Raw genomic sequence first — 26,768 nt, forward strand, 5'->3', positions numbered from 1 at the left:
TTTTGCGGTGGAAGATCAAATTTCACAGTCAATGACATTTTTCATAGCCATTAATTTGGTAGGGCCCTATCTTTCACACGCACAGTCTGTCTGTCTGTCTGTCTCTCTCTCTCTCTCACACACACACACACACACCCCCAACACATACTAGTGTTGTTATTATTGTTACTTCTTGGTACTTCCTGCAATGCACATATATTCTCTGTAGCTTTATTCTTACAAAGTGTTATTTTAGTTTTTTGACTGGTCTGTGCATTTCATAATTTTATTTCTCTCTTATGCTTAAAATTTAATTCTTTGAGTAGTGAGTTCTAAAATTCTTAACCTGTCCTGGCTGGAGCAATTATCCGTATGGTAACTTTTTAAAAATAGATATTATAGCTAGGTTTTTGGTTTCTACTGGTGGCGCCCACCCACATATTACCTTGATATTGGTGTACATAACAAAATTCATTCCGCACAGTGATGGAAAAAATTGGAGGGAAAATTGCAGGGCACCATTCTAGGGGCTGGAGCTGCAGCCTCCCCCAAAGAGTCTGTAGGGGGAAGCAGGTCCCCAGCACAAGCCCACTGAGATAGATGTGAAGGCCATCAGATACTGAGGTGAGCTGGGGGGTCCTGGCAATGGGACACCTGTAAGGAGGGTTGTGAACCCATCAGCCCACGTTCACCAATCAGTTGCAGACCTGGGCTGAGGCTCCTGCACTCACCCCCCACCCTTCAGCTTCTTCCTACCCGCCAGGAGGAGTGAGCAGTGCTGGGCTGCCCTGTACCAACTGGAGGTGTCTCTCTCACCTTTTTAAACTGGCTCCCTTGGGGTCTGTTTCAGAAACGGTCTCTTTGTCGGTGATCTTTTCGTTGAGCGTCTAGAACGACACAGGAGGAAACGTTGACATTCGCTGGCACACAATCTGGACTTGGGAATGGTACGTCAGGCCAGGGGACTCCAAACCGAGGAGCTGCACTGGCAACTTCCCAGGAGCAAAGGAGCTACACCTCACCCGTATCCAAGTGATAGTACAGCTCATCTTGCAGCCAGGACGCCTGGGTTCCATTCCCAGCCTCATTGAGCCAGAACTTTTCACCCTGAAAGCCTAAAGTTAGGAACCTAAATCTGCAGGAGAGAGACATACAGCCCCCATGGCGCCAGGCAGAGTTGCCAGTGCTCAGCAAGCCTGGATCTAAAGCCATGTATTCAGGGTTCTAACTGTAGGGCCCTATGTTTGAACCTGCCACATTAACCTGCCTGGTAACAATGGCCCCCCTCTGAGATCCCAGGGTGCCAAGAGTTACATAAACGCCACGCCCACTGAGGGTCCAGTCACGATCCAAGGGAGCGGATTGGTCAGACTGAGTGCTCTGGGGCAGGGACTGGCATGTTGGCGTCTGGCACAGAGGGACCCCACCACAGCTGTGTGCGGGGCGTGACTGTAACACAGGTGACCAGTCCCAGCATGCAGTGCTGCACCCCAATCCAAGGCAAGGGGGCTGGGCTTCTCCTCTCAGAAGGCAGCTGCTCCGCCTTCCCAAGGATCCAGTCCCATGCCCAGCTCACTCCCTGGGAAGCAGCTGGCGACCCCCCCCTTTCCTCAACAGTCAGGGCACGGCTGCTCTCCTGCTCACCTCTTTCCAGTTGCTGCCCTGCTTCTCCACGGCCCACCGGTCAGCTCCCTTCTGCAGCTGGGAATCGCACAGAAAAGGAATCAGTCACTTGACAAGGCCTCGTTAGAGCAGCTGCTGCCTGCAGGCAGCAATGGCTGAACTGAGGCTCAGCAACGTGATGGCTTTCCCATGGCCCAGAGGACTCTCGGCCAGCGGCCAGGGGACGTACTGGACTCCTCAGGCTCAGGGCAGGACCAGGGCTGGGCTCGGCTGCAGGAACATGGCTGGACTGGGGAGCTTACAGGACTGCTGCATAGGGAGTGGGAGATCTAAGGACGGGGGCAGGCCCACAATGGGGGGACAGTGAGCCAAAGGCAGAGGGGACAAGTTCCACCCTGGCGATCAGACAAACCAGCTAGCAGAGTGCAGGGCCTGTGTTCACCCAGTCACCACAAAACGTGAGCCATTGCCTGCAGGGGAAGGGGCTTCTGAGAGCAATTTGGGGCGATGTGTGAATGTGTATTCCTGTGAGCGTGTTCCTATGAGTGTGCACTATGCAAGTGTCACGTTAGCATGTGTAAAAGCGTGCCAGGACCAGCTGCGTGGGAGCATGCATGGCAGTGGGTGTACATGCGTACGCTCACACGAGCATGTGCTTGTGTGTTAATGGGAGCAAAGAGCACTGGTGTGAGAGCTTGGGTGTATCCATGCACTCACACATTCACACAAATCCCTGTGAGCAGCAAGCAACTTTGTGAGAGTGAGTCCAGCTACTTGTACATGCATGCACATGAGAAGATGCTCCTGGGAGCATCTCTAAGCACCAGCTCACATGCATATGTGTGTGCGTGTACATATGCAGGAGCAATGCTCCCATGAGCGCCTCTGTGAGTGAGAGCTCAGGTGCGTGTGCACGTACACACGTGGGAATGCACACTCCAGTGAGCAGAACGCGCCCGGGTACGCCCCCACCTGGTTCATTTTGTTCTGCAGTTCTTTCACTTGCTGCTCCGCCTGCTGCTGCTCGTCCTTGAATCTGTCCAGCAGCTCCAGCTTCTCCTGGTTCCAGTTCTTCTCACTGATCTGCAGCTGCTTGGTGAGGTCCATGACCGCGCTGTAGGACTCGGCCAGGAGGTGCTGGTGTTCCTCTCGCTCCCTCTTCAGAGCCACTTTCCAGTCTGACGGGGCTCGCTCTGGGACCCCTTTCCCAACCTTTGACTCCAGCTGTGGGGAATCCAGGGGAGAGATCAGAGTGCAGGCACACCTGCCTCCAGCTGATTATTACAGCTTGCCAATCACCAGCCCTTGCTAACACTGGGCTGGGCCAGGGGGCTATCGCTGAGTCAGCTTTCCAGAGCCTCTCCTGGCATGTCCTTCTGGAGCTGCTGTGCCCACAAGGGGACAGTCTCTTTATTAAAGGAACAGCAGGGCAGCTGCAGCCATGGTCATGCAGAAGGGAAGCATGAAGCTGAACATGCAAGCTCAGGTGCTAGCAGCCTGTGACCGGGTGGCTCTTGGAGGGCTGACTGGGAGGGAGAACACAGCTCAGAGGCATGGGCACGAGCAGGGGGCATTACAGATCTTTACAGCAGATCACTGGCTGGAACCCCATGGACGGTGCTGGTACTCAAAGCCACGAGCCAAATCCCAGCTGGGCAGTGACTGCACAGGGACAAACCCTCCCCAGGTAGGACCCTCAGCCTCCAGCATCCCAGGATTAGTTAGCCCCAGTTCTTCGGGAAAGGTGCCATTAGATCTTCAGCTTGCCTCTGTCTCATTATCTAGTCATACCACGCTCCCTGTGGCAGTGTCTGAGCCCCTCTCTGGACACACACCAGGGATGGGCAGAAGAAACCAGGGCTTAGCCCTTTCCAGTGCTGCATGAGGAATGGGCCCAGAACCTGGCACAGGGGTTTCAAGACACAACCTGAATGGGACTGGGATCACGTGGTGGCTGCACAATACAATGCAGAGGCCAGGCAGTGAGAGCAGTGCTCAGCAGACAGGCTGGCTAACACCCCACAGTTGGGAGAGGGACAGCACTCGGCTCAGAGCAGGAGGCTGCCTCCTTCCAGCGCAGCAGGGAGACTCCTGGCTGGCCTCAGCCTGGACACAGATGAGCTGCACTCTGAAAGGAAGGGGCCACACTGGGAGAAGGCAGGGCTAAGGCAGGCTATGGGGAATCCTAGAGCCCAAAGCCAGCCCATGCCTGTGCCCTGGAGGGAGCAAGCATGGGATGCGATACCCAGATCAACCAGAGACCTGGTGATCACCCTCTCTGCAGGAGTGGCTCCAAACCCTGAGGCCAGCACAGGTGTGAATCCATGTGTCTCATCCTGGGCTCAGCAGCTCAGACAGCTCACAAGGGGCTTAAGCACGTGATGGCTTGAGAGGTAGATTGAAGCCATTGACAGCTGCTCAGAGAGAGCATCAGCAAGAGATGCTGCTGCCGCCGCCAGGAACATCGGCTGGGCAATACAGGCAGGGGCACCGCTAGGGGGCTAACCCCTCGAGCAGCGTCCAGCGCCTTGGGAGGTAGCACCAAACAACAGTTGGCCATTTTGGGGTGTAAACCAAACTCGTTCTCAGTTAGTTCCTCATGGATCTGCCTTGCAAAAGGGAGATGAGGACCCAGGAAAAGCAATCAGAGAAGAGAACAGAGCTCAGGCATCTGAGGGCAGGTTTGACACAGACCCCAGTGAGATGGACAAGGCAATACCACTACAGAACATGGCAAGGTCCAGCTAGCAGGCAGCCAGGGCAGGGCTCAAGTCCTCTGGCAAACAACAGCTCAGACAGCAGAGTGGGAAATGATTATTCTAAGCGTGATGATAAATGCATCTGGATGCTGCACGGATGCATAGAGCCAGACCAGTGCAATGACACTAGGGGATACTAGAGTCTGGAGAAAAGCCTAAGAATGACACCACTGGAGCATGGGGCTGGCAAATAGTTTATTATTCATGACTTCATTAGGGCCCAGTGCGTCTCTGAGCAGACCCTGACAATCGCATTAAGCTAGTATCACACTGACACAGCCCCAGCCCCAGACAGCTCAGCGTTTCAGTGTGATGGGGATGAAACCAACCGGTAGCCTCGGGACATTTCCAAAGCAGTAAGAGTTAGACAACGGGACAGAAAAGGTGCCCTGGTGTCAGAGTGGTCAAAGGAACACAGCTAGCTTATCAGACACCAGCTTGGAGTGGGTGGGAACCATTGAGCAGCAGAGTAGCCAGGACTGCAGTGAGATAGATCTCTATGGCCAGGGAGCGCCAGAAAACTCAGGGCCCACAGGCTGAGAAGCAGGAACGCAAAACTGCCTTTGTATTTGGGCATGTGATGCTGCACAATTACCCCAGTGTGCAAACAGCTGTGGTAACCGTGCACCCAAATGCACATGTAGCTCTCAATACCTAAACCTGGATTTTAATATATTACCACAGGCACCTTTGTTACAACCGTAGAGGCTTAAAAACAGAGAACGAGAGTGTGCCTAATGGCTAGCGCCGAGAGCAGGGCTCGAGAACTGACTGCGACATTGGAGGCATGTCACACTCTCTCTGGGCCTCCATTTCCCCTCCACAGAATTGGGTAACATTGAGCTTCCCCCAGGGCAAGGCAGGGTGGTGGTGGTTTGCAGGGTGCATCGAAGAGGCAAGGTCCATGGGCCATGCTGGGTGCTACATTCGTATCGAAGCTGCTCCCAGGGCTGAGCTTGGCCTCTCTCCATTTATGGAACTGGTTGGTTTACTAGTAACCGTGCCACGGGAAGCCATTCCATTTTCTGGCACAGGTGGGGCCCATCGCATGCTCGGGAGGGGACAGAAAGGGACCCGGGAAGCAGCTGCAGTTCCAAGATGGGGAACATTATAGCTGCAGCCTCTCTGGCCCTGCTGCAGGATGGCAGGTCTGGCAGAAGGTCTCCCAGCTTCGCTCACTGTGTTTGCCTAATGGCCTAACTGTTTTCCTGCCCCCGGCCTGCAAATCACCAGCACACACAGCCTGCTCAGCTGGAGGGTCCCTGACACTCCAGGCTGACTGCAATTTCGCTGACTGCGCCTCACAACGCCCCCCACAACAGAGGGCGCCCCTTTCTCAACAGGGTTAACCACCATTAGAAACAAACTTGGCTTCCCGGTTACTGACATCCCCAAAGGCGCCTGGTGTGACCCTAGGGTTGCCAACTTTCTACTCGCACAAAACCAAACACCCTTGCACTGCCCCTCCTCTGAGATCCCGCCCCCACTCACTCCATCCCCCCTCCCTCTGTCACTCGCTCTCCCAACCCTCACTCACTTGCTCATTTTCACTGGGCTGGGGTGGGGGCTCCAGTTGGGGGTGTAGGCTCTGGTGTGGAACCGAGGATGAGGGATTTGGGGTTCAGGAGGGGGGTCCAGACTAGGGGGGTTCAGAGTGCGGGAGGGGGCTCTGGGCGCGTGCACACTCTGTGATGGGGCTGGAGATGAAGAGTTTGGGGTGCCAGAGGGTGCTCTGGGCTGGGACTGAGGGGTTCAGAGGGTGGGAGGGGGATCAGGGCTGGGCAAGGGTGTGGGGAAGGGGGAGAGGGCTCCAGCTGGGGGTGCAGGCTCTAGGGTGGGCCCAGGGATGAGGGATTTGGGGTGGAGGAGTGTGCTCTGGGCTGGGATTGAGGGGTTTGGAGGGCAGGAGGGAGATGTAGGCTGGGGCAGGGGGTTTTGGCATGGGAGAGGGTCGGGGTGCAGGATCCAGACAGTGCTTACCTCAAGCAGCTCCTGGAAGCAGCGGCATGTCCTCTCTCTGGCTCCTATGCTGAGGTACGGCCAGGAGGCTCTTCATGCTACTCCATCAGCAAGCACTGCCCCTGCAGCTCCCATTGGCCATGGTTCCCAGCCAATGGGAGCTGCAGAGTGGTCACTTGGGCCAGAGGCAGCATGCAGAGTCCCCTGGCTGCCCTACATATAGGAGCTGGAGAGGGCACATGCCGCTGCTTTTGGGAGCCACATAAAGCCACGGCAAGCAGGGAACCTGCCTTAGCCCCACTGCGCCACTGACCGGACTTTTAACGTCTCAGTCAGCACTGCCACCAGGGTCCCATTTCAACCAGGCATTCAGGTTTAGAACCGGACACCTGGCAACCCTATGTGACCCATGGGACCCACACAGCACCCCCAAGGGAAGGTCTTGTCAACACACTGGCTCCAGCTCCCAAGCCCAGGTGCAGTTGCAGCACTGCTGCCCTCTTGCAGATCCTAGCCATGAAAAGGTTCCCCAAATGATCTATCGAGTAACACATTCTTCTGAAACCTGGGCATTGTGGTCATCCAGCCTTTATTGCATCTGGTCATTGGAGTCAACGAGGCCATAAATCCAGGCTTCATTTCCACTAGTTTGGGTTCTGCTGATCTCAGCACTAAGCTTTGAGCAGCACGCAAGCCTGGCATGGCTCTGAGCATGCGACAGCTTGGAGATGAATATCTGTAGGCCAGAGACATCGACCCTGCACGGCTAAAGGACTGCATGTTCACTGATTCTGGGAAAGCCCACAGAGTGGACATGTACTGGGCGAGTATTTGCAGGCTTCAGGAAAACAGGCTGATTGCCAGATGAATTGGCTCTGCAAGGCTAGCAGAATGGCCCTCTGCTGTTAGATGGGCCAGGAATGTCACTGGTATCTGCTCACCTTAAAGTGCAGATCTGCTCAGAAACAGCCTTTCCCACTGCAGTGTGTGGATCAGAGTCCAAGCCGCTGTCCTTAAGGACTAAAATCAGTCTGTGCTCCTGGCAGCCCTGCCCAGCCAGCACAGCTGACAAAGAAGGGTCTGGAGTCTGCTCACTTGATCCCACTCAGCAACCCCTGTGCTAATGCCTGCTGACTAGTGGGGCCACACAGGGCAAAGTTAGCTACAAAGCCTTTATTAGTGGTTTCCTATGCATAGGAAAAAGCCCAGCTTGATTCTCTGATCCCAGGCTGATTCACCAAGTCAGGCTGTTTCCTTCTACTTACATGCATCTGAGGAAGTGGGTATTCACCCACGAAAGCTCATGCTCCAAAACGTCTGTTAGTTTATAAGGTGCCAAAGGATTCTTTGCTGCTTTTACAGATCCAGACTAACACGGCTACCCCTCTGATACCTTCTACTTGTGACACACATGAGATGGAGTCACTAAGATAAATACTGAGCCCCCTGGTTGAAAAGGTGACCCTAGTGTCACAGATGCGGTGGTGTCTGCCTGAGTCTGCAGAAAGCCTGACAAAAGAACTTAGAGATGGGAGCTGGTCCAGGCAGCTCCATGAATGTTAACCTACAGTCTAATGATGGCAACACTGTTGACTATTTTACTGCCAATCAGCACACAAGGAATTTCTGAAAACTGCCGACCAATCCACCATAAGTGCCACCTCATTTTGGCATCACACGTGGGTGTAGCATGGATTATGGGTGGAATTTGGCGGGTACCACCTCTTACTGTCTCCCAAAATGAGTGATTGTCAGAAGTGAGGATTTGCAGCTGCACCTGCTCAGTCTCAGGACAGCCTACGAGCACAGCAGGGCCACCTGATGGACAATTCCACCTGACCGGATGAGGTGGTCACCAGGTCTGCTCTTATGCCCAACAGCAAGGACTGAATGATCTCTGGGTGCTCATCACACATGGCCGCAGCTGCTCTCTCTTCGGTGCCTGCCCTGCTCTTAGCCTTGCTCCAGCCCTGCTCCTGGCTTGTTCCCAGCATTGCTCCTGGCTTGCCCAGTCTGTTCCCTACTTGCCTACTAGCTTCCTGACTCTGGTGCCTGAGTCCTGATCCAGTCACTAGGCTTGGCTGCCCACATCTCAGTTCATGACAGCGGTGCTGGAAAGCTATCCTGTTCAGCCAGGGTCCCTGCTGAGCAGCCTCAAAGCTCACTGCACGTGCAGCCAGCCTCTCCACTGCTTCTGTCTGGGATCTCTCCAGCCAGGATACTCCTCCCACCTGCTCTGGGTCCCCAGCCCAGCAATCCCTGCAAGGAAAATAATGGGCATCATTTACTCCAACAATTGGATTCTCAGTGTCAGCTCTGTTGCTATAGAAACTCTCCCAGCAGAGGCAGAGATTGTTAATTAAGATTCCCACAATGCACTGCTTTCATTCTCTGCCCAGACCAGTCTATCAGCCTGCAGACATCTCCTGCAGTTCCTAGCCCCTCTGATATTAGACAAGCACAGAGAAGTGTGCTCTGCCCTACTAGGTCTGAGCACACGCTGCCATCGCATTCAAAACCCTGCTGAGGGGGACTGCTGGGGCCATCCTGCTGTCCTAGAAGGAGGGTCATCCCAAAGCAGGGATTTTAGGGTGATGGAGGAGGGAAGCCAAAGGAGGAAAATGCCCACCCACACCCCACCTCCAAGAGTCCAGTGCGTATCTGCTGCTCTTACCTGGGCGATGTGGCACTTGAGTTCAGTCCGCTCTATCTCCCAGGCAGCCTTGGCCTTGGCAAATTGCTGCTGCAGCTCATTCATGCCCCGCCTCTCCTCGCGCAGCTCCGTGCAAAGCTCCTTCAGGATCACCTTCATGTCTGCCAGGGTCTTGATGTACTCATTGGGCTGCCGGACAGAGGAAGGGAGAAAGGCGTGAGCCTGGGCAGCTGTTCACAGACATCTGCAAGGGGGGAGTAGCAGCGGGCGCAGGGCTCCGCGGGCCCCGTGTCTGTCTATACCAGGCAATGAGGACAGGAAGAGGCAGCTCTGCAGGCACCAGGGCCCTGGTCTAGCCTGTGCTGCCTCCTCCCGTGGATTGAGTTTCAAGAATGTGCCTTGCCCTACAGCCAGTTCAGCAGCACTGGAGCCAGGTGGGCTGTCCAGTCCCTGCCCCAGGGATCTGGGGGAGGAAGGTTCATTCCAGTCCAGCACTCCAGCAAGGGGCAGTAGAAGCACTCTGCAATACACATTGGATTCATGTCATGGTCATCAAACCTCCTGCAGAACCCCCCTGCTGAGAGTGATGATCCCATAGCGGGAAGGGACACAGAAGTAACCCTGAGGCCCTCCAGGCCAGTAGGCTGCAGAGTTGGGAAAGCAGAGCACAGGACTGGGAGACTGCTCCAAAAATCCCCTCCACCCTTCCCCATCATACAAAGGGGAGAAGGACCTTGGCCAGCTGCTGGAGGGCTGGGAGACTCCTTGCTGTGTGCAGCAGGCCAGTGTTCCTTCATCCATGCCAGGCCCAGGCAGTCAGGTTGGAAAACCAGCAAATGTCAGGGCAGAAAAAGGCTGCAGCCCCTGCCCCGTTCACTGGGCTCTAACCCTCAATCCCACCAGTCTGCGAAGCTGTCAGGCTACAGAGGAGTCCTGGGGAATGCCCTCCCTCAGCAGCACTGCCAGCCTCTAGGGAGCTGTCCTCTCCCCTTCACCCGGCACCAGTTTGGAGAACATGACTCAGCTCAGCAGAAGCTCAGTGTCCCACCACCACCTGCTCTCTCTGCCCATTGGCTTCTGCTCGCTGCCCTGCCCCTGCTGGAGCAGTTCCGGGATAGAAGGCTGGGAAACAGTGCACAGACGCCTGCTAGCCACCCTGGGGTCAGACAGCTTGTACACATGCCCTACACTCAGCATGTAGAGGCTACCCCCTCCCTGGCCTTTGAGGAGGGTGAGAGGCTATTCCCCTAACCCCACAGGCTGAAGCAGGGCCAGCTCTAGGCACTAGCCTTCCAAGCATGTGTTGGGATGGCACTTTTCAAGGGGTGGCATTTTGGCCCTTTGGGGGCAGCACTTTTCAGGGGGCAGCACTCTGGCTTTTTTGGTTTGGTTTGGTTTGGTTTGGCTTGTTTGCTTGGGGCAGCAAAAAACATGGAGCCAGCCCTGGGCTGAAGGACCCCAGGAAGCTGCAGCAGGCACCTGTTCCTGCAGAACTTGGTCCTGTCCACTGGGCTCACCCAGCTGCCGCGGTCTCAGGAAGGCCAAGCCTGCCCAGTGGCTGAGAGGCCAGTCTCCATGTGAGAGCTGCTGAGAAGGTGCAGCCCCAGGGCCTCTCCCAGCACCCCTGGTCGTCCCTGACCCCAGGTCCTCCTGGGTCCCTGGAGGATCAGAGAAGAGGAGGAATGTCTGCAGAACAGGGGCAGAGGGGCACGCAGGCTGGCACTCTCCACAGAGGCTCCCAGCAGAACCTCACACGCTGAAGTGCGGGGAGGAGGGTGTCTCTTCATTGGCACTTCCGCTGTGAGATCTTGGGCTAGCGCTGTGGGCAGGGCAGCCAGGTGTGCAGCCCCAGGGATGGGAAGTTCAGGCTCCTTTGTACTGCCAGCTACACCCAGACGCTGTGTTTTTCATAGTAAGGAGCCAGGCTTCAAAGGCACCTTGTTCTCAGCAGACAGAACAGCAGGAAGCCGGATCCCACAGGACACAGCAGCTCTGCCACAAACTAGGCCTGGAGTTTGCTGGTCAGGCCCAGCCCCTTGCTCTATATGACACAGAAAGCATAATGGCCTGGTGCAGAGACTCCGGCCGGCCAGAGCTTACCCCACAGCCAGCTACCATGTTTGCCTGCTATGGGATATCCTGCTGGCAGGGGGAGCTGGTGACAGGTGCCCAGCACTGCAGCGTCCCTCAGAACCCAGCCTGGAAGCTGCATGCAGGCTCCCTCCGCATCCACCTTCGCCTTACAAGGGCTAAGCACAGACATCTGGATGGCTGCTGCTCTCCAATGTAAACATGGACCTGTGCCCATAGGCCTGAGCTGGGGCTGGCTCAGAGACAGCCCCCACTCAGCCTCAACTCCCCGCCCCCCATGAATGCTTCTCCACAGCCCCCAGCAGTGGGTGATGTTTCCAGTACAGACCTGCCCACCCCTGCACAGGATCTGCAGCCCCAATCTCTGAGGAACAGCCACCTTCCTGCCAGCACTGGGAGCCACGTTACCTCAGCTGGTCTGCGCGGCATTAACACTTTTCGATCAATCCCCAATGCCTACAAATAGAATGCACGGCCTGCACTGCATTCTGGCCCTGGTTCCCAGCACACACCAGGGCCCCTGGCCTCACTGCCCAGATGGCAGGGTCTGACCGGGCCACCAGTGCTAGGAGTGGGGTGCAGCACACCAACCCACAGTCCTTCCTGCCAGCACAGAAGAATGGCAGGACTGAGGGGCTGCCGCAGAAGATACACACAGGGCCCCGGGCTGCCTGAACTCCCATGGGCACAGCAACCTCCTACCCTAGCCTGGCTCCGCACAGCCTCCTGGTCCTCGGTGCTCTCAGGAAATGAGAACTGAGTGGGAAAGGGATGGGAGATGTCAGGCACCAGCCTGTGCCCAGGGAACTGGGCTGAACCCAGAGACTACAGAGCACTTGCCCCACCACCATTGCTCCGAGCTCAGCGCATGGGCGCTTGCTGCAGCAGGTGTGCCAGGGTCCCAGCTCACCGTGTTCTGGGTCCAGGTGTCTCCGGCACACGTCTTGTTATCAGCCTGCTGCTGTGGGGTGAGCTCCTCCTCCTCGATCAGCAGGTACAGCTCTTTCATGCTGTTCACCTGGAAACATGACAAGATAAAATGGGGGGAGGTAGCTCGGTCTCCCTCAGCCTCCAGCCACGGGCAAACAAGGGGCTCCTGGCCCAGGGAAGTAGGGGGAAGGGGCCCTGGGGCAGTGAGAAGATGGCACCCAAGGTTGCCTGTACCCAGCAGAGCCCAGGGATAGGAGGTGACTGTGAGTTGGGAAGGAGGGCCACCAGGAGAGCTGTGTGTGATACTCAGGACTAGAGTAATGGAGGAGCTGCACACTTGGACTGAGGGCCTTCAGCAGAGCTGTGGGGTGGGGGTGATCTGGTCTCAGCACCTCCCCAGCTCGTGTTTCCTGCTCTTCCGTACCAGGCACCAGAAACCACAGCCTTATGCCAGGGCACAGTCATCTTCTGGCCTCAGCACAAGGCCAGGCCATAAAGAGGCTGTTGTTACCAAGCCTCAGACACAGTTGCTGCCGTCCAGAGGCTGCACACTCTGTGCACATCATTTGTTCTCATTTGTGAATGAGTTTAGTTCTCAGAGAAGCGAGGGACGAGAGCCCAGCACAGACAGGTGCTGGGCAAACTTCCCCGAGGGGCAGTATGCACTTAACTGGCATTAGAGCAGGAGGCAGCTGCCCTGGTGTGGCATGTAGATGGGCGTCTCACAGACGTGCACATGAACAGTAAAGATGCAGAGGTGCAGCCCAGAGACTAACAGGCCCCAGCCTGTCTGCTTGGATGCAGGGCTGGAGTCTTGAGGGCTGACCTACGCTGGCTCCGGACTCTCCTGCTTCCTGCCCTGTGACCTCCTCCCTAGCACGTGACCATTGCTGGGGAGCTGAGTGCAAGCCGACTTTGGGTAACAGCCAGCAGGTTTCCAGCAGCCAGCACCGTTGAGAGGCAGACGTGGCCCTTTGCCCCGGGCAGCAGCATGCCCCAGTCAGAAAAACCCTGTGCCAGGCACCACCTCTGCCCACAGAGCAATCGACACCGAAAGCAATGAGCCATTAGCCCTGCTGTTGCTCCCACGTCTCCATGCTACTCCCACTCCTCCCCCTGCACCAAGCTGCCCAGCCCAGCTGCCCAGCTGCTGCAGAAAAGAGGGCAGCATCCAACATAAGCCAACCTTTGCTGGCACTGCCCAGGCTGTCCCCACACACAGCCTCAGTCTGGGGTCTTTCTGAACCTGCTGAGTTTGGGGGGGTTGAGAGTGAGACAGGACGCAGGACACCACCCAGGACAGAGTACAGGGCAGGGAGCAGCTTGCCCAGCAATGTGCCACGGGGCCCTTCACTTCAAGACACTGCAGGACTTTACTGCCTGGCAACTGGTTCCTGCAGTGACCTGGGTTAAATGAGCAGGGCTCTTAGTGGCTTGCAGAGTGTGAGGGTGGCACCAGATGGCACCTTATACGCAGTCCCATGTGAGAGAGGGAGGAACGGCTAAGCCAGACTGACCCCCATCGTCCCTACAGTGGCCCTCCCTAGGCCAGAAGTGATGGGAGTTGGCAATGCTGACTATACCCAGCCGATAGCCCAGAGACTGCAGGTCCCAGCATGCCAAGCTCCCTCTCTCAGGCTGCGGCCCACAGGCTCTCCAGGCTGCATATCTACATGAAGGGTCACAAAGGGTGGCATTGGCTCCACTCCATGCCACCTGGCTAGCTGCCTGCACAGACTCTGCGGTAGGTCTCTCCAGTTGGGAAAGTGCAGCCCTGTGCCCAGCAGACTATGGGATGGGAGCTCCTGGCTGCATATCCTACCTCCAAGAAGCCATCGCCCTCACTGTGAAGGATCTTCCCCTGTCTCCAGCGTTTGAGGAACCACTTGAGCTTCATGAAGAGAAGCAAGAAATTCTGCTTGAACTGCTGAGATTCCTGCACCAGGAGGTTCTTCTCCTGGCTCCAGAACTTCTGCTCCAGCCGTCTCTGGAGGCTCAGGCTCTGCAGCTCAAACTCCCGCCTCAGGAGAGCCTTCTGCTGGTCTTCTCGCAGCTGGGGGAGAGCACCATGAGAAGGATCCTCCCCTCAGCCACACGAGGGCCCCCAGTGGGTGCTGCTGCAGAATCTGTGCAGGTGGTGGGACTGGGGGGTTAGGCCCCTGGTGGAGAGGGGCTGAGGTTGAAGCAGAGCTCCTAGGGCTGTCACTTGTTCCCTGGCCCCATGGGCACCAGGACAGGAGCAGTGGAAGAGGGAGGGCCCAGAGCATGGTCACCTGCCTCTGGAGATAGTGGTGCTGTGCCAGGGAGCTGTGGGCCACAGCAGTGGGGAGGAGGGAGAAATATGGACTTGTTGGATATTTGCCCTGACGACAGGTTATCGGGAGTGTGTGCGCCCCTCACGAGTCCTGGGCGCACTATTGGGCGAGGGGAGGGAGGGGATGATCTCACAAGTGTGCTGAGGGAGGGGAGAAGGGAGTGATCCCATGGGCCGTGGGCACACTGGGGGGATCTTGCGGTCCCCAGCTGCACTGGGAGGGGGTCATGCCGTGGGCATGTTTGTGGGCTGGGAAAGGGGGCAATCCCGCAGACCCTGGGTGCACTGGTGGGGGAGGGAAAGCGGGAGTGATCTCACGGGTCCCAGGCATGCTGGTGGGTGGGGGGAGGGGGCAATCCCACGGGCCCTGGGCACGTTGAAAATCTCAAGGAGGGGCTGTGGCACGGCTCTGCCAGTGCTGGGGAAGAAGGGTTCGAGTTAGTGGAGGCCCTGGGTGCTGCACACTCCTCTGAAAGAGCTGACGGCCACAAGCTCTCACGGAGACTCGCCCTCTCCCCCGCTGCAGATTGGGCAGGCAGTGGCTGCCTTTGCCTGCCCAGAAGGAGCTGGGAGTGGGGTGGGGTTCTGTGCTTGCCTCCTCCAAGCTCTGTGACTATCCCCAAGGCTCAGTCTGGTTCTTGGCTGCCCCCTAGTCACTTCCAGCCCATGCAGGGGCAGACGGTCGTGGCACAGACCACACTGGGTCACTACAGCAGCTCCCTGAAGTGCCTCTCACTGACCTGGCAGATCTTCTGAGAGAAGTTCTCCAGCTCCTCCTTCCTCAGCTGCCTCTCCTGGGCGAGCTGCTCCTGCAGGCCCCGCAGGCTCTCGTTGGCTTCAGACAGCACCAGCTGCAGCTCCTTGATCTGCATGGGCAGTGGACAGAGTCAGTCCTCTAGTGCCTCATCACGCCCAGTCCTCGTTCCTCTCTCATGGAGAGCAAGGCCCACAGTAGCCCGGAGGGGGGCCAATGCATTGGAGTGCACGGCGCATTCAGTTCTCCTGAGCTCCACCCCAGCCAAGGGACAGAGGAGAGGGCTCAGAGACTGCACCCTTGGTCTCTGCTCCTGACACATGCGGTGACCTTGAGCTCATCACGTCCCCTCTCTGCCCCGCAGCCGAGCCAGCTTTAAAACGGGGAAGCCACGTCCTTCCCGCCAAGTTCCTCACTAGCCAGCCAAGGCCCATAGGCCCTGTGGCACACAGCTGGGAGGGGCTGCAGACGGGCACACAGGGACTCAGAGCTGGGGCAGGTGGCCATTTGCTCTACTGGGGCCTCGGGGCAGCCACTGCTCAAGGGCATATGAGAGCAGAAAGGCCCCAGCCCTGATCGTGCTGCTGCTGGGACGGGGAGAGCTCAGGCCATTGCAGCCAAGCAGTGATTTGGAAAGGCTGGGCCTTCACCCAGGCCCTAACCTAATCCCTCTCAGTTTAGTCACAGAGTCACACTGCACTCAGGGAGAAGCTCAGAGACACCGGGCCTGGCCCAGGAGCTGAAGGGAGATGCAGAGACAGAGCCCGATTGAGCAGCGCTAGCTGGAGACTGGGGTGTGAACCGGCCTCTTGGAAAGTTCCCCTTCCAGGAGCTCTATTCTCCCAGTGCACCTGTCCCTCCAAGGGTCTCCTCCCTGGACGTGCCTGGCAGTAGGTGGCTGCTCACAGGATCCCCAGGGAGGGACAGGACCTCTAGTGAGCCATCGGGGCCCATCCCCTGCCATTGGGGTCCCAGCCCACATTTTAAAGGCCCCTTTTCCATGTCTGGACCTTGGTTAGTTCAGAGCAACTGAGCCAACAGTCCTACTGCTGTCTGGGTGACCTACACCCACTCGTCTGGAAGCAGGGCCCCCCCCCGAGATCCACAGCCCCAGGCTGATGGTGCCAACCTTTCCTGAAGCTCTTCCCTTCCCGGATCTGACAGGAGCAGCACAACAGGTGGCACAGCTCAAGGTTTCCAGCCACCAGCCGGGCATGGAGCAGGGCTGCGCACCCAGAGGCCAGGGCACAAACACTGCACCAGTTTGTACAGAGATTCCCATCAGCAGAGCCAGCCTGGCAGGAACAAGCCACTTTGTGGAAAGGCAGCAATGAGACTTATGTCAGCGCAGCTCAGAACCCAGACCCTGCTCTGGAGAGACTGGCCAGTGCAGGGCTGGGGGGACAGTTTGTTCCCCCCTGTTGAGGGGTAGCCAGGAGCTGGGGAGGCCTCCAACGCAGGCCCTGCCTTGCATCACTGCTGCAGCCATACCTGGAGCCATTCCCCTCCCGCTCCAGAATGCCCCCTACTAGGGAGGGGCAGGGCCACAGAGCTAGCACTAAGCTGGCAGAAACACCACACAGAGCCAGATCCATGCCTGCCCTAGGGTGCCCATCACTGGGGCTGCAGGGGAGCTGAGGCAGCAGCAAATGGGGTGCTGCGAACGGTCAGGCTGAGCAGGCAATGAAGAACAGGTGGGTTCAGCAGCCCCCAGCCTCGGCAGAAGGGGCAGCAGGTGGGGGCAGGAGGGGGCTAAGGGGGTGGGGAAACCCCCTTAGGCCAGGCTAGGGAAAACCCTACTACCCGGCAGCCCAGGACAAGGGTCAGGGCTAATGCCTGCTGCACAAGGACAATGGGGGCGGCTGAGAGAACTGGGCCCAGCAGCACAGAACTACCAGTCAGAAGGGATGAGGGCGGGCCAAGCTGCCAATCACACCAGCAACACCGTGGACAATGGAGGTAGGACCAGGAATCAAAGCCCTGCTGGCTGTGCCTGAGGCAAGGCTGTGCTGTGAGTGCCCTGACCCGAGCTCTGGGGCAGTGACTGGGGAGGGGAGAGGCAGGGCTTCTCAGTCATGGCTCCATCTTCTGTCACAAAGACCAAACCACAGTCAGCTTTGGGGCAAATTAAACCTCCACCTGGTTACATGCCCCTGCTGCAAACCACACATGGAGCTGAAATGAGGACGGAACTGGCCTTTTGAATTTATTACAGCTTTGCTTTGCAACCTGAGCAGCTGCTGTGGAAATGTACCGCGTTCTATACAAGGCCATCCTTGAGACACACACAGACTATTCCATGTGCTCTGCAGAAGAGCTGGGTCCATGGATACTTCGTGAGTTGGGCACAAAAGCCTGAAACCACTCTGGGTCAGGGCTAAACCTGGCAACAAACCCACAGGCTGGCTCAGTAGAGGGTAACACTGAAGGTGCTGCGCCAGAGAAGCGCAAAGCCCGTGGCACAGAGGAGGCGCCTCAGAGACAGGATACAAACACGTTTCCCAGAGCTCGTGGAAAGCCAACTGCCCCAGGCTTCACGTCAGGAAGATGGAACACTGGGTGGACAGCTTGCAGAAAGCACAGGGAGCTCTCCCGGCAAGGCACTCCTTGTTTGGGGCTGGCAGCACTTTCCTGCCCATGGAGAAGCAATCAGAACCCCTTCCCACATCAGACAGACACAGGGAGATCTGAGCAGAGAGGTGGGAGATCGTGAGAGGGAGAAGACCCCTCCCCTACAGCAGCTAACAGACACAGACCCCAGTCATGTATGGGTCAGGTGCATTTTAGGGAAACTCAGGTTGATGCTGCTTGTCCCTCTGTCACACTGCGCCTGTTTGCTTAGGGAAGTGGTCCTGCTGGGAGCAGCGTGCCTGCAGTGCCCATATCACCAGCTGGCTGAGCTCCAAGACAGGAGAGAGGCTGCAGGACTTTATGGCAGCCTGGGATCCTCACAGCCTCCTCTCCTCCCAGGACAACTGGCTCCCCTCCGGGCAGTGCTGGCACATAGGGAAGGGCACAGCCTGCTAGCTGGAGTCTCTGCTCTCTGGAAAGGGTCTGCCTCATTGCCCCACTAGCTCAGCGGTACTCTCCCCCATCACCCCATTTACTACAGAGAGAGGGGAGCTCTCCCCATCCACATCTAGCAAGCTCCAGAAAGCAGCTTTCAGAGCGATCCAGCAGCTCTCTGGACCTGTGCTCCTTCTCACCCGGCTGGGCCATGGGCCTGCTGAATACAGGTGCCAAGAGCTCTCCCATGGGGGATCCCCAAGGGCCCCAGCATAGCCACCCCTGCCCCACATCAGTGCCTCCCCTTTCACATCTTCTGGCCTTCCCTCTCCCCACACTGACTCAGCATCTCCTAGGCCAGCCCCATCTCCTGCAGGGGGGGGAGCTCCTGCCCCTCTGCTCACCTACCTCGGTGACATAGGAGTCGTTCTCGTCAGGTCGGTAGGGCTTGTAGTTCCTGGGGAGTTTCACATTGGAGTCCACATCCATGGTATTGTTGCTGCGGTACAGGTCAGGGGGTCGGCTCCCCGCGGCGTCCCAGTCCGGGCCATCCCTAAAGTCTGGCTGCTGCATGCATGGGCAAGTTAATGAGAACAAACCAAAAGGGCGGGAAGAAAAGAAAAACAAACAAAACAATGGGTCTCAGAAACAGCAAAGAACTACAAGACAACAAAAAGGATGAAGAGGAAGAGGAGCTTCAGCACCATGGCATAAGACAATGTGGAAAACAAAAGAAAACACAGGATGAGGAGACACATGGGCTGGATTGTTTGGGGTGGGGGAGAGAGAGAGAGAGGGAAAAAATGTGCAAACCCCAGTTATGGTGCCATGCAGTGACTGGTGGGGTGGGGAGTCTGGGCTGGGTTGGACTAAAACCCAGCAGCATGCAGGAAAATAGAACTCTGAACAAATGAGAGTGTGCTTCGGAAAGGGCACTGCCACCCGGCCACCTCTGGAAATCTGCTCCCTCTTCAGAGCCCGGAGCCCTCTACCTTCCCCTGGCAGTTCGAAAGGTCTCAGCTATGGTCCCCCTCCTCCTGCTGCACATGGGCTGGGTGATCTGGAGCTCAGGGGGAGGTAGGGCATGCTGGCAGGTTTTGAGAACAGCCTGAACTTAGGGTTTTTGGCACACTCCCAGCGAGTCAGATTCTGGATGGTGGTGGCCAAGGGTCCATGCCGTGAGGAGATGGTGCTGCTGGAGACGCTCCTCAAGGGGAGCGCCACCATGCATCTTTAGGGGATTGTGTGCTTTGGGCCAAGCCACCCTCTGCTGCTCCAGCAGCATGGAGGGGCTGCTCCCATGGACAAGAGGACATGCTCAGAGTCTTACTAAATTTGCCTTTCAGATGTTCACTCTGCAGTCTCTTGCTCCTGGGCTCTTTCTGCAGCACTTAGCAAAGGGGCTGAGAAGTTCTCTCCCCAAGAGTGCCGCATCTGGCTGTAAAGTGGGGTGCCACCTGGATCCTGGAGACCCCAGGACAGCACCCCTTGCCCTCTCTCCTATGCACTGTACTGACTTCACACGAGCCTCCCGCCTCGCTGAGATCGGGACTGAGCTCACTTGGGGATGTTTCACCATGACAGGAATCTGGTATCAGACCATGCAGCCATTGCTGGATCTGCAGAACAGTGCATTCACCTGGGATGGACCCTGGGCATGCTGAGTTAGGACTGTACTGGGGAGCCCTTCCCCTTTGGCTGCGGACAGGCTCAGCGTCAGCCACCTCACGCCCCAACTGTTCTGAAGTGACGATGACCCAAAACAGTGTTCCTCTGCCTGCCCAATCTCCAGGGCTCCACCTTCCCCACTACGCACACTCTGTTAGAGCAGAGTCCTATCTTGTCTGTGGGTTCATTACCATGCAGTGAGTTGTTGTTAGTTTGTAGTTCTCTCTAGAGAGGCACAAAGGAGGTTACATTATAGGTGGAGTTTGTTTTGTTAAAGCAGGAGAAACAGCACGGCAAATAAAGCAACCAACACTGCACAGGAACGGCAATGACATGGAAAACACCCTACCTGGAAATCGGAGCTGTGCTCTTTGCGCAGTGCTCCTTTGGGAGAGTCCTGGGAGCCGCAGCTGGGCAGGAAGGAGAAAGGGTCCATCTGCTCTTTCCAGCAGTCCCCAATGTGATCCACCTTCCTCATGAAGGAGCTCAGCTCCTGCTGCAGGACGCGGAGCCTCACGAAGATCATGCTGATCAGCTTGGAGTCACTGGTGCTTTCACTGTTGTTATCCACCGGCTCACTCAGCACCAGATCCATGCAGTCATTGTCCAGACACACCTTCAGGCTGGAGGTGAAGCCATTGGAGTCCGAAATCAAGACATCGATGGCTCTGCTAACAAGTGCGGCCTGGTCCCGGAGGCCGAGCAGAGTCTCCAAGTCCTTGGATTTGAACAGCCGGGTGGGGCTGCTGTCCTGAGACTTCCCGTTGCCATTGTTGGGCCCTCTCTCAGGGCGGTCCTTGGCATCATTCTCTCCTCCAACGGGCACCTCTCTCCAGAGAGGGGTGGGGATGCAGTCCGCAGAATCACCAGCCTCAGCGTCGGTCTCCATCATCGGCCTCATGGTCTGGCAGGAGGCCAGGTCGCAGCGCTGAAGGTTAGAGAGCAGCACGCGGTTCTCGTACTGCAGCTTCTTCACCTTGCCGCTGAGCTCGCTGATCTGCACCTTGGCCGTGGCCAGCTCCTCTTGAGATGGCTCGCTGATCACCGAGCAGCTGTCCTCCGACAGGGTAATGTCCAGGTCGTGGTCCGACTTGTACTTGTTCAGCTCATTCATGAGGAGCTTGTTTTGGTCTTCCAGCTCCATCAGCGACCTCCTCAATAGCTCTGCCTCCTCTTCCACGAACTGCAGGTGTCGCCTCAGCTCCACCTGGCTCTCCCCAGAGTCCCCACAGCTGGTGGAGGAGAAAGCAAACCGAATGTCCTGCCCCATCAGCTCTCTGTCACCTTGTCCCTTCATGTCATCCATCTCTGCCCTCAGCCCACGGTTTTCAACCTCGAGCTCCACGATCCTCCGACTCAGGATGTTGGCTTCTTCCTCAACGAGCTTCAGATGGGCCTTCAGTTCTGCCTCTCGCGAATGAGGGGAGTCTACCAGCTCCTCTATGGACAGAGAGCTCTCCAAGTCCCCGTACAAGGAGTGGTATTTCACCAGCTCCTCCTTCATGCTGTCATTCTCCTTGGCTAACTTCGTTAGTTTCTTGCACATCAGAGCTGACTCCTCTTTTGCAAAATGCAGTTGACACTTTAGATCTGCGCTGTCCTCCTATGGGCCAAAATGGCACAGGCATTAGAAAACGGGTTGCCTCTGGTTAAAAATGAGAGTCATAGACCACGTAGGACCATTGTGATCATCTAGTCTCACCTCCTGTAAAACACAGGCCAGAGAACTTCTCTTAAATAACTCCCAGAACAGAGTGTTTTAATACCTATTGTTTGCAGCTCTACAAAGTTCAAGTAGTCAACTCGCCTATTTGTAATTTATCAACATACATATGAGCCAAAGCACGAAGCCCAGGAGCACAAGACATGGCTTCATACAGACTGCAGTTTATTGAGGATTAATGGCCCTATCTCAATGGTCTCATTGCCTCAGATACATTGGGCACGTGAGAAGTCTGGGAGCTCATGTCACGAAGTGGAGCTGTGCCCTCAAATCTAAGTGCAGAATTTGGCCCTTGAAGTTGTGAATCAATTTGGGGCACTGACATGGAGAAAAAACAAGTGAACTAGCCCATAGCAGATATTCCACCATTGTCAGAAAACTGTCCCTCAGGTCTGCAGAGTGCCAGTTCCTATGGGCCCTACCAAACCTCAGATACCTGGAAATATAGCTCCGTGGAATTGTGGCAGACACAGGAAAAGGGTACCCAGGGTGCTGGAAAGCAGTTAATCATACAGGAGATGGGCCCCAACTGGTCTGAACTGACAGGAAGGAATTTAGACCCCTGATGCCCCAGGGCACTGAAATGATGTTCAAACTGCACTCTAACCAGGCCAATAAAATAGAGCTAAATGTTGTTTCAGCAGCGTGGGGAACAAGCTGTTGGACTCCATGTGGAAAAATAAAAACCATAAGCAGGTTTCCTCTTGAAAGCCTGGCATTGCTGTGCAAACGCAGCAGTGTTTTGAATTAGTTCAGATTGCTACAAATCCCTCCCTGGGCTCCCTTCTGCTGCCCAGCCAACAAGAGTCAATTGTTTCAAAACAGAGCAGCACAGCCTCCCATTCGCTCCCTTCCCTGGGCTCGTCACTCTATCCAGCCTGCTGTGTGCTCGCTGTGCTTGGGCTGAGCGCAGCGGGGCACAGAGACGCTCTGTGTGCTCTCGGACAGTGCCGCATACATCCCCGCGGACGTTAGCAGCAGTAAACACAGATCTCATTTGTCTAAGGGCTGGAAACATCAAAGATACATTTTCAAAATGAGCTGAGCCTTTCGCTGTACAGCTCCCAACAGCCACTGGAACAGCCCCGCCCACATCCTGACCCAACAGCTGAAGTATCTGTCCCTGTGTGCCACAACTTCTTTGCATGTGTATAGATGGGGAAACCCTGCTAGGTCCCATCTGCCCCCTTCCCCCAAGGGCCAACGCTGGGCTGCTCCTCTCTGCACCACTCTCTAGTGCTTTGTCCATGAGGCAGTGGGGAGGCCCCCAGTTCCCTGGAAAGACTATTCCCCACCCTCAGGAAGATTTCCTCTAGTTCCCTTTGTGGGAATTCACTCCACTGCTCCGAGAGTTGCCCCACTGCTGACAATGGCATAGAGGGCCAGCACTGATCTGACGCAGATCCCTGGTGTCTGACAAGTCAGCCTTCCAAAGCGGCTTGGGGGAGCCCCCTCCCCTACTCACGCCAAGAGAAGGAGACACACAGAGGAGAGCAGGATGCCAAGCACCAAGCACATGTCTTGTGGGGAAGGGAAGTCAGCTGCCTAAGGGGCTAGAGAGCACTTCCACTCTGCAACTTCCATCTCAAAACCCAACAGTAAATACTAAGCCAGAAAGATGGGATGAAGCCATTGCATGTGGAATAAAGGGAAAGCTGGACCTGTTCCACGTCCAGAGGGACAATCGAGGGGAAAATCTCAGCTCTGCTGTTCATTACCATCCATCTTTCAAAAGCCAAACGGTTAGGAATTTGGAGATTTTTTTCCTGGACTCCCCAAGAGCATTAGGGATTTTTTGCTCCACGAATATGACCTCATGCAAAGGGTCCGTTGGTTGTAAATCTCATTGAACGCATTTCATTTCCTGTTTTCAGGGCTGGGAGAAAGCGTGTTCCTGGGAAAACTCTGCACACTGATGACAAATCCCTCCCACTGACTGCCCTGTGAAGCAGTTAAGATCTTTTTTCCAGATGGTCAATACAGTTTGAAAATTCAAATTCAACAGCTACGCCTGAGCCTGCATCATCCTCAGATAAGCAGCAGCTATTGACTCTGCAAACTTCCCAGGCTGCTTTATGAAACCCCACAGAGCTTTTTACGACAGCCTCGTTCAGAGTGTAAACGTGGGTGCCTGCTCCCAAGCTAGGGTGCAAACCCCTGCTTGATGGAGCATTGGGCATGATGGCCACACGTTATCCTTCTGGCTCACTCGAACATTCAGCAGGAGCTCACCAGCTGATTTCAGATCAGTGGACGCACTGTGTACTGAGGAGGGCAGGATATAGCCCTTACTATGTCCTATGAGGGCCAAATTTTCAAGTGTTGAGCACCCTCAGCTGGAGGCAGATTTCAAGGAGAGGTTTCCATTTGGGCACCTAAATAAAAGCCAGATTTTCAAAACACACAACTCTCCACAGCTCCCGTGGAGACACTCCTGGCCAGATTTTCAAAAGATCTCAGCTCCCAAGATGCAGTACCCTTTTCAAATCTGCCCCTTGCTGATCCTTCCAGTTTTACCCACAGTGCTGAGACAGGGGTGGTCATAACTCACATGAGGCAGAGCCTCGAGTCCCCCGGACCCTTTCGCTAAGTAGCATGGACAACCTACTCCCTTTGCCCACCCTTGCACACCAGTGCACTGCTCACACCCTAGGGATCTCTGGACTATCTGGTGGGTCCATCTCCAGAGCTCAACCAGCTCTGCAGCAGCCATGAGGTCGGTCTTGGCTCCATGAAGCTGACAGCATGAGAAACACAAGATTTATGTCCTGTGGCTTGGAGTTGGGTTGGGTTTGTTTCCTCAGTCCCTTGTGGTATCTCATTAGGAGGAAGTGGGGATGGTTTTGTATTTCAGTCTCAACAATGTCTTGTAAGAATGTTTTTGATGTTGTCAAAGGCCTGAACATCTCCCACTAAGAGGGACAAAGACAGCAGCGGGGACAGTGTTTCCAAGTGCAGCTCAAATGTGCAAACTGGTGCACCTGACCGTTAGCCATAGTGCCCAACACATATACAGATGTGGGCTCTGGGGGAACATCCAATTGTTTTGACCAAGTTCCTCCACTGATGACATACGGAGGATAGAAGTTAAGCCACAAATGAAAGGAAAAGAAACCAGCAGAAACAGCCCTCCATTCTTCAGCATGTCTCCTCCACCGAAGAGATCGGCTAACACACAAACACCCTGCAAAGGGAAATCACAGACTGCTTCCTGGTCAATGACTTCAGAACCAACACCAAGTGTGTCACCGTGGGCAGTGGATTATCAGGTTTATTCTCACTGCGCAGGTATGGGGGCAAGAGAAACTCTCAGGAGACATGGACCTTTCCCTAACTCTGCAGGGAAGATATATCTGCTATTCCAGTGGCTACTTTGTATGTGTGGGTGAATCTGCATGCGCGCCCTCCACACTAAGCCCCCACATACAGATGGCAGGCCAGATCCTCAGTCAGTGGAAATCAGCTCAACTGATGTCATGTAGCTATGCTGATTTACACTAACTGAGGCCCATTCTGTGCGTGCGCGCAAGCTGGAAGGCCAATTTCATCCTCACTGAAGATTTACGCAGGGCCATAAGTTTAAATCTGTAATGCAATGAGTTGGAATTTCCTCTAACACTCATTCTGCTGCAGCAGACTCATGTTATTTCCTTTGTATCACTGTATCATTCTAATGAACCCTCTTGGCACTGCTGACAGTGTCTTGGGTTACATGATATTCCACTGTTATTTGGGATTAACTAATGCAGCTCGTGAACTCAATATCAAGCGTTTGGATGTTGGAGACAAACTAGAGCAACGAACGATGAAGACATGACTGGTCAGTCCTTTCCTACCTCTAAAATGCTGACATCAGCCTTTGAGAGAGGCTTTTACGAACAATAAACCACTTTCATTTCTGCAGTGACACCATCAACTCTGAACCTTCACACCCCGGTCAGGTTATCAGAGAGTCAAAGCCGCTGAACACACCAATCACTGAGAGACAAAATCCTTCCACCAGTGGAGAGAGCCCATAACTGCCGCATTGTCCAATGTCCTGTGCAAGGCAGGGGTGCAGAGTGCACGATGTTCAGGAAGTTTATAAGGTCAGACTGCTGGACAGAGGCACCTCAGCTGCACCACCTAAACGGTCTGAGCAAGACGGATACCTGACCATGCCCATGGGAAATGGCTCATGCTGCAGAGGCAGGAGTGAATGGGACACACACAATCACCTGATAGCCAGGGCACAGCATCCTCTCTGCAGGCTGAGCTTTGGCTCAGATTTTTAAATATTATCTCAGTGCCAAAACTGCCCAACTGGTGCTGGGGTCACTGTTCTAGCCAGGCACGGTGCTCTCTCCACCAGGCACACAGGAACAGGAGGTGGGACTGGGAGGGACCTCCTGGGTCATCAGATCCAGTTCCCTGTTATTGCAGGCAACCCCACCATGTAGTCCCCATCCATCCCATGCAGCTAGGCCCAGAGCCAAGATGTAAAGCAAGGGCACTTAGCTACATATTGGGCCTGAGTAGTTTTCTGGTTAATGGATCCTCGTTACCCCAACGGGGTCTGGACTGTTCTGAGCCCCACCCCATTTCTTCAGGCTTGACTCTAGCTGTGTCATAAGTATCCTCCCTCCGGCCAAGTAGGCTTGGCTGAGATTCATATGCTCATCTGCCTCCCCACCCAGCCATGTGGGGGTGAAAGCATGAACTCTGTAGCACTCCCTAGAAAAGTGACTTTCTAGGGAGTGCTAGGAGCTGGGAGCACTGCTGGGGCAAATGCTCCATTTGCTCCTCAGCCATTGGATGTTCTCCAGAGAAGAGCCCCAGCTGGTCGCAGAGAAAGTCAGTCACATGGCTCTCATCGCTCCATGGCTGAGCAGGCTGGCCAGCCCACTTGGCACCTCCAGTGCCTTGGGGGGGCCAAGTTCCAGGCCTCAGGAGCTACGTTCCAAACCCTTTATTAGAAACCCTTCACCATAACCATTCCCCGGGGGCCACTCGACTCACCAGGGCCACACAAATTAAGGCATGACACTTCCACGTGCACGGTTTCACTGCTATACCAGGACTGGCCACCTGCAGGGTGAGCATGGCTCTTCGAGTTCTACAACACCATTGATAATCAACATGGCCCTAGGAGGGCCTGACTGGCTACAGTCTGGGTACCTGGACTGAAGGCTTCTTTTCAGTCTTCCCCACAGAACGAGATCCCCTTTTCTTCAACGAATTCTGGAAAGAGAAGAGAGAAGGGTTACGCTAGGGTGACTAGACAGCAAATGTGAAAAATCGAGATAGAGGGTCGGGGGGTAATAGAAGCC

At 55.6% G+C, this 26,768-nt stretch overlaps 1 protein-coding gene across 4 annotated transcripts in view; it reads right to left on the reverse strand.

Annotated features, from left to right (window-relative positions):
* Positions 1-26,768, reverse strand: part of SOGA1 (suppressor of glucose, autophagy associated 1) — a 91,685-nt gene that overhangs the window by 24,352 nt on the left and 40,565 nt on the right. For 3 of the 4 annotated variants that reach the window (XM_030532888.1, XM_030532889.1, XM_030532887.1), the window contains 10 exons: positions 26,617-26,679; positions 20,086-21,339; positions 18,477-18,635; positions 15,049-15,174; positions 13,817-14,047; positions 11,975-12,082; positions 8,995-9,162; positions 2,575-2,826; positions 1,624-1,680; positions 796-866 (listed from right to left, as the gene is read on the reverse strand). In XM_030532888.1, the coding sequence (XP_030388748.1) occupies positions 796-866; positions 1,624-1,680; positions 2,575-2,826; positions 8,995-9,162; positions 11,975-12,082; positions 13,817-14,047; positions 15,049-15,174; positions 18,477-18,635; positions 20,086-21,339; positions 26,617-26,679 (2,489 nt within the window). The remainder of the gene's footprint in view (positions 1-795; positions 867-1,623; positions 1,681-2,574; positions 2,827-8,994; positions 9,163-11,974; positions 12,083-13,816; positions 14,048-15,048; positions 15,175-18,476; positions 18,636-20,085; positions 21,340-26,616; positions 26,680-26,768) is intronic. The other variant, XM_030532886.1, reaches the window with a different exon arrangement.

The sequence above is a fragment of the Gopherus evgoodei genome, chromosome 14 (genome assembly GCF_007399415.2).
Source record: "Gopherus evgoodei ecotype Sinaloan lineage chromosome 14, rGopEvg1_v1.p, whole genome shotgun sequence".
NCBI classification, from domain to species: domain Eukaryota; kingdom Metazoa; phylum Chordata; order Testudines; family Testudinidae; genus Gopherus; species Gopherus evgoodei.